The following is a 7,021-nucleotide window of genomic DNA, read 5'->3' as shown; positions in this document are numbered from 1 at the left end:
CTTTCCCTTTATATTTTGGGGTTTGAGGCTTTTGGATGGAGGGGAGCCACAGTTTAAATTTTCCTCCGGCCAATGCAAAACGTTGTTATCGTTTTAAGATAAAACACAAGAATCTAAATTTTTTGTATGCTGTGTGAGGCTTTACTGAAAAATTAGTAGGGGCGGGGGGAAATCACCAGAATTGATGCTACAATTTAGTATTAGGCTTGTAAGGGGCTCAAAGGACATTTCAAACCTTCAGGTGGGAAGAGGGCAGATTTAGATGAGATATTAGGAAGAAATTGTTGGCTGTGTGGGTGGTGATCCCCTGGGGCAGGTTGCCCCGAGAAGCTGTGGCTGCCCCATCCCTGGAGGTGTTCAAGGCCAGGTTGGACGGGGCTTGGAGCAACCTGGGCTGGGGGGAGGTGGCCCTGCCCAGGGCAGGGGGGTTGGAACAAGATGATCTTCAAGGTCCCTTCCAACCCAAACCGTTCTGTGATTCCATGATGATAAAACCTTTCTCTCCTTCCCCTCCAGCTCGGGCTCGGTGTGAGAACCGGCACCTCCGGGCCGCGGAGCAGAGCCCGTCTCCATTTGGTGGGACTTGCCCGGTGGTTTTATCGCCTTTGCTCCAAACTCCACCTTTCCAATGACAGCTCTCGTTTCCATGGGTAATTTCAGGCCTGGCCCCCCGCCAGCTTCTCCATCGTGCCGAGGACTAGATATATAATTTCATTCACCTCCAGGGTACAAACAGAAAAGAAGGATTTACATAGGTGCTTTCTGCATCGCCCTCCCCACTCGCTTCCTGCGGGTCCAATGTACATAATTATCTCGGCTGGCTACATCTAAGCGGGATTAAATGCTTTACGCGATATTATCTCGCAGCAAACTGATTACAAGGCTGCCTTTAAATGTATAATGTGGGGCTCTTTGTACCAACTTACACCACGCGCCAGAAATCAAACAAGAAAATATCACCAACAGTCTGCGAGAAATCCCGACCCGTGGACACCTCTGAGGATTTTTAAGTTTCACACGAAGGCTTTCAGCTGAAAACTGAGGGCTAAAAGCTTAACAAACACTTCTGTTGTGTCTAGAAACGAGGTGAAGAGCAGTGGGAGACTGCCCAGCCTCTCTGCTGGTGGCACTGGGAAGGAGACACCGGCTGCAGGGGTTTTGTTGCTGGATGTGGGAACCGTCACCCCAAATTTCCCCTGTGCCCGGAGACACCCGGGTCACCTCCACAGCCCGGTGGATCCCAGGGCAGGTCAGGTCCCCCTTCCCACCCCATCCTCCGGGACGGCAGCGCTCCAGCCTGCCCCAGACCAGCATCACCCCCACGGCTCCTCCCGGGGATGCAGGATGCGGCCGCAGCCCCCCGCAGGGCTGAGCCGAACCAGGGACGGCACCTACACGTGTGTGCGTGTGCGTACAGCCCCGTGAGCCGCCGCGGAACCTGCGCCCCGGGTCGGAGCAGGCAGAGCTGCTTCCTTCCCCCAGGGATTGGGCTGCAGCAAACGGGGAGCCCCGAAACACGCTGGCGGGTGCCTGGATGAGGCACCGCACAGCTGCCTTTCTTCAGCGTTTTTTTCCCTTTTTTTTTTTTTTTTTCCTTCCCCAAAGAGGCTGCCTGCCCGGTTGAGAGGCAGGACCTTTGACAAGCCAGGAACAATTGAGCTGGAGAAACGAAACGTAGCAGAACGGAGGGAGAAGCAAAGGTACGGCTCTACAGCATTAAAATAAATCAGTGCAAACTCTGAATTTCCCATTTATTGAAACCAGTCACAGTTAAAAGGTCAAATCCATTGGCAAACAGCAGTTTTGTATCATCCAGAGTGACACACAAATGAAGTACGAATGAAATCCAACCGAAAAAAAAAAAAATAAAAAAGAACCAAACAAAAATGCACGGCTCTCGCTTAGTTTATTCAAGCCTGTTCCCTTTGGCTGCCCTTCCCGCAGCTTCTCCGGCGGGACCGAACGATGCTCCGTGACCCCCCCACACACCTCGCAGCCCTCCCCGAGAGCCCGCGGAGGGGCTGAGCTGCAGGCGGGCGGCAGCCGGGTGATCCAGTTATTCCTACCAGAGGGGCTAACGACCCCCTTTTTTACCGCAGGCGGCAGCATCCTGAGCGAAGAGGGAGGTGTGCTTTGCAGCATCCTTCCCACCTCGGCGTTCTCCTCCTCCCACCACTCGTCCTGCCCGCTCAGGAGCGGCCGGTCACCGAGAGATGCTTGGAAAGCAGAGGGCGAAGAGGCAGGTACACACGGCGCGTGTTTCTGGCTCTTCGGGTAGGTAATTAATTCACCCTGATGAATTTATTTCATCCTGATGCTGCTCAGGAAGACGGGAGCTGGCGGCACGCTCCGGTCCTGACTCTGCTCCCAGCTCGTCCGCGGGGTGAAGCGCAAGCAGGGCCAGCGCCGGGAAAAACCCACGGTGGCTCTTGGGGAGTTCGGAACCACTGGAACCAGCAGCCGAAAACCAGCAATCGCTCCCTCGGGAAGGCCAGAGGGAGTCACGACCCCACGTGGAAAGGTGTCCTGCTGCGCACCAGCCAGGCAACACACCACGGACAACGTGGACCACCACAGCTTGCCTTTTCAAAGAGTACAGGCTAGAAAACACAAATCTTCTTCCTGTCTGTTTTTGGGTTTTTTTTTAAGAAAAAACCTCAAGGTATTGAACACAACGGATTGGAACAAAGCTCCACTTCGGAGATAAATTTAAGAAGAAATGACATTTCCCTCTTACAGAGATCCCAAGAAAATTCATTTTTATTTGCCTGAACTATTTGCGTCCATCAAAACTAATACGCTAAAACATTCCCAAGGACCAGCAGGATACACCTGCGATCCCACAGAGTGCTCTACGTGTTACCTGAGCCCCAACGCCTTCCACCCGCCTGTCGAAAAAAGTGCGGAAATTGAGACTCTGTCCGGAGTTTACTCCATTCAAATACCTCGGTACTCAACCACAGACCAGCTTAAACACGCGACAGTGAATTTCTAATCTTCTACAGAACAAAGATGATCAAACCCCAGAGCGCCCTGCCAGAGAAAGCAGCCCAGCGCGGGAGGGAGAGGACGGGGTGACCTGCAGCCCCGCCGAGGCGGCCTCCAACGACCCTCCCGAGAGGAAAAGAAAATCTGGTGGCGAAAGAAAACCAGGACCGGCGAGGAACCACCCGTATTTGTGCTTTGAAAACCATCGACATGACGTTGGAGGGGAGGAAGAGATATAAAATTATAGGAAATCAACACCAAACCAGATCCAAAACAAAAACATATATGTACACAAAAAAAAAAAAGAGTCCAGAGGATAACGTGTGTCCAGTTCCAAACGCCGCCGCACAAATGGCTCTGAAGTCTTCTCCCGGGGAGCGGCGCGCTGCCCTACCCGAGCCCAACGTCCAGGGACATCATCACCACAAATCCCAATATGGAGGTCCAGGAAGCCAGCTTCCCGTTGCCACTGCAGGGAGAAAAGGGGACGGCGTGAGCTCCCGGGAGCCGGGACCGGCTTTGCGCGTGAGGGAAGCGCTGCTGTATACCTCATCCGGGCAAAGGAAGGGATCTTCCAGAGTCCTCTGCGCTTCCCCCCAGTGTCTATCTGCATTTAGCGGCGGTCACCGAAGGGCTCTCACCTGGTTTGTGCCTCGGGGATGATATCGTCCATCACCACGTAGACCATTGCTCCGGCGGCGAAGCCCAAGGCGTAGGGGAGGAGAGGTTCTGCCACCACCACGGCGAAGGCACCGAAGACGCCAGCTAAGGGCTCCACCATGCCGCTCAGCTGCCCGTACCTGCAGAAGATCGAGATGAAAAGCCACCGGGGACCCGGCAAGAGGGGCGGCACAGCCCTCCCGGGGCTCTGCAGTTCCCCAGCCCCACGGTCCTCCCTAATGCCACCGTGCCCCAGAGGAGGTTGGCCTTGGCCCCGCCACGCCAAGCCACCTGGATTATTTTAAACGGGCAATGAAGGCGATTTGACCTAACCCAGCTGATTTTTCCAGGAAGGGAATTAAGGCACGATCCGATTCCTTCCCTGAAGAGCTCAGCGGGATTTGGGCATCCGACTCACGGGCCCGGATGAGTCAGAGAGGAAACATTTAGACTGGATACGAGGAAGCAATGTTTTACGCTGAGGGTGGTGAGACAGTGGCCCAGGCTGCCCAGAGAGGTGGTGGACGTCCCATCTCTGGAAACATCCCAGGTCAGGTTGGACGGGGCTCTGAGCAGTCTGGTCTGGCTGAAGATGTCCCTGCCCGTGGCTGGGGGTTGGACGAGATGGCTTTTAAATGTCCCTTCCGACCCAAACTGTTCCATGAAATTCTCTGAAACATTTCCAACCAGCGTAGCTCAGTCCCAAAGAGGACATCTGGCCACAGCCTCAACCAGGATGAAATTGTGCTCTTCCCCCTCATTTTCTTTCCCTCTAGGACCGTTGTAACTCCCCGGACCACGGGAACTCCCTTCCCGGCAGCAGCAATCCCGGTGCAAGTCCCGGCACCGGCTGCGCTCACTGAATTGGAGGTGGGTGGGAGGAAAAGAAAACAAGGCTTTGGCGGGAGGCGTTCGCACGCCGCCCCCCTGCCCTCCCATCCATCACCCGGCCCGGCACACGTGCACGGGCAGGAACGCAGCCCTGCGCTCGCAGAGTTCATGCCCTTGGCTTTTTCACCTCAGGGAAAAAAAAGGAAAAGAGAAAATAAAAAGTGGATTTGAAATCCAGCCCAGAGTGAAGCGAGAGGAAAAAAAATGAAATAAAATAAAAATTAAAAAAAAACCAAACAAACAAACCAAACAAAACCCCAAGCCTGTTTAGCGCAGGATGTGGGAGCTCGCCACCGGCGCGCCGCTGAAGCGGTTATGGGGTGACCCACCGGGATGACCGGGGCATCCCCCGGGATGGGGGGCTGGGAGCGGAGCTGGGGCGCTGCGGAGGGCGCAGGGCAGCGCTCAGCGCCCTTCCTCAAAGCTGGAAACCTGCAGCGCTCCCGGCAGCGGCTCTCCGGGATGCTAGGAGGGGATGCGGCGGGTCTGGAGCAAACCCATCCCAAGGGCAGCTCAACGATGGAGGCACACACACGGGCATGGGGAGAAAATCTATAGGCGCCCTCTCCTCAGGAGCTGCCGACCAAGGGCTCTCGATCCCACGGGCGAAAGAGGAGCTCGGCTTACCAGAACGCTTTCCACGTTGAAAATCCAGCGCCGCGCAAAGGCAGGCTGACGGCCAGGCCCTCCGGGAAATTCTGGATCCCGATCCCGATCGCTAAGTTCCTACCCACACATACACAAAAAAATAAAGAAACCAAAAAGAAAATGTGTGGGTGCGTATATCAATATAAGTATATATTAGGTGCAAAGCACAGTCTGGGACAGGCTGCTGGGGAAAAAAAAAGACACTATTAAAGATATGCCTTTTGAATGCAGTGCCGCTAGCCCCGGGGCTAGTCATGCTAATATTTAACACGAACACGGCGAACTTCATCTTCAAAGAGCTCCACAGCGTTTAATCACCCGCAGCACCAGCCCTGGGAGCGACAGAGCCCAGATGGAGGGGGAGACGTGTCCAGGGAGGCGCCGCGGGATGTTCCCAACCCAAAGCTTCCCGGGAGCCGCAGCATCCCTGGGCTCGGTGTTTGGGGTAGCGCCGGGCTCGCGGATCCCCCAGAGGGTCGGGGTTTGGGGGTCCCAACACAGCCCCCCGGGGACGGCCGGTCCCTCTCCTGTAACCTGCCCCATCTCGCACCAGCACCGTCCTTAGCCATAACCAGCGCTGCAGGCGCCGTGGGGCTCCTCAGAGCAGAAGTATATAATAACCACAGGATTTCTCTTTCTTCCTCTCTTTTTTCCCCCTCTTGCATCTTATGGAAAGGCGGCTTTTGGGCTCCCAGAGCTGCTGTGTCCATCAGGGAAGCGGCAGAGGAGGAGGGCGGCTGCTGGAAGGACCGTTTCTCCAGGCACAGGCGAGGAAAAGCCCAACGTCGGGGGTCGGGCAGGCAGACACGGTGAATCTCAATCCCCCCCAAGCAAAACCCCACGTTCCCAGCGGCAGCAAACACGGCTCTCGGAGAGGAAAACCACGGGACAGACAGGAGAGGTGCGAAGGGATGTTCGAGGGCAGAGGATGAGGGGAGGTCTCTCCTCGCCCGCCCTCTCCCTTTCCCTTCAGAGCACCCTGCGCCCACCCGCCGCGCTCCTCTCCCGCGCAGCCGCCCCACGGCGGGACCACCGCATCCACCCGCAGCTCATCCCACACGGCAATAGCTCCGCCGACAGCTGGCGGCCACGAACGCTGGATTTGCAGTGGGAGGCTCTGTCGGATCGTGTGCGCGGGAGATGGCTGCACCCCAACTCCGTGCACCAGCACCGGGGGGGCTCCCGGCACCCCCCACCCACGCCATCACCCATCCTCAGCCGGGATTTGCTCCAGCCTTGGGAACGGTCCTCCCCCATCGCTCCAGGGTCCCTTCCAGCTCAGCAAGACTTTCGGATTTTTTTGGTGAAAACCAGAAAATTAGGATATGGGTTTTTTTCTCCTTCACTCAAGAAACAAAATTGTTGCAAGCACCGAACCAAACGGGGACTCGTTTTTTCATGGCGTGGGCTCCTTAGGCTGAGCGGCGCCGTGAGGGCGAACAATAACATGTTCCCCAGTTGCGGCGTTTTGTGGTTTCGCTGGTGTGTGACACTGGAGCTGGACATGGCCTGTCCCTCCTGGGGACACCGAGAGCGCGACCGTCCCGGGGGGCTCAAAGCTCCGGCAGCGAGGTGCCGGGCTGCGACTTGCCCCCGGCCGCGAGCCGGACCCCAGCGCCTCTCTGCGAGGTCAGTTATTCCTTTGCCAGCAGCTGAAAGCTCCCTTTGCTCCTTTAAACACTTGTTTCCTATTAGTAAAATAAGACTGGTGAGAAAAACCTCTCTGGGTTTTTTTAACTTCTACTAGGGTTTACAGAAGAGGGGAGGGGAAGGGGGAGAGGCTGTGGGTTTCCCTAACCAGGACAGGCTATTACAATCAAAAACATTATTCAAG

General features: G+C 56.0%; 1 protein-coding gene across 1 annotated transcript in view; it reads right to left on the bottom strand.

Moving 5' to 3' along the window:
- Positions 1-3,378: 3,378 nt before the first annotated feature.
- SLC39A11 (solute carrier family 39, member 11) overlaps positions 3,379-7,021 on the bottom strand; it is a 98,945-nt gene continuing 95,302 nt past the window's right edge. Inside the window, exons 7-9 of the mRNA XM_009886547.1 lie at positions 5,167-5,265; positions 3,630-3,788; positions 3,379-3,457 (exon numbers count right to left, since the gene is read on the bottom strand). Of these exons, the coding sequence (XP_009884849.1) occupies positions 3,379-3,457; positions 3,630-3,788; positions 5,167-5,265 (337 nt within the window). The remainder of the gene's footprint in view (positions 3,458-3,629; positions 3,789-5,166; positions 5,266-7,021) is intronic.

This window comes from Charadrius vociferus, unplaced genomic scaffold, assembly GCF_000708025.1.
Source record: "Charadrius vociferus isolate BGI_N301 unplaced genomic scaffold, ASM70802v2 scaffold616, whole genome shotgun sequence".
NCBI lineage: Eukaryota > Metazoa > Chordata > Aves > Charadriiformes > Charadriidae > Charadrius > Charadrius vociferus.
Note: the sequence above shows the minus strand (reverse complement) of the source record. Positions and strands in the feature narration are given on the sequence as shown.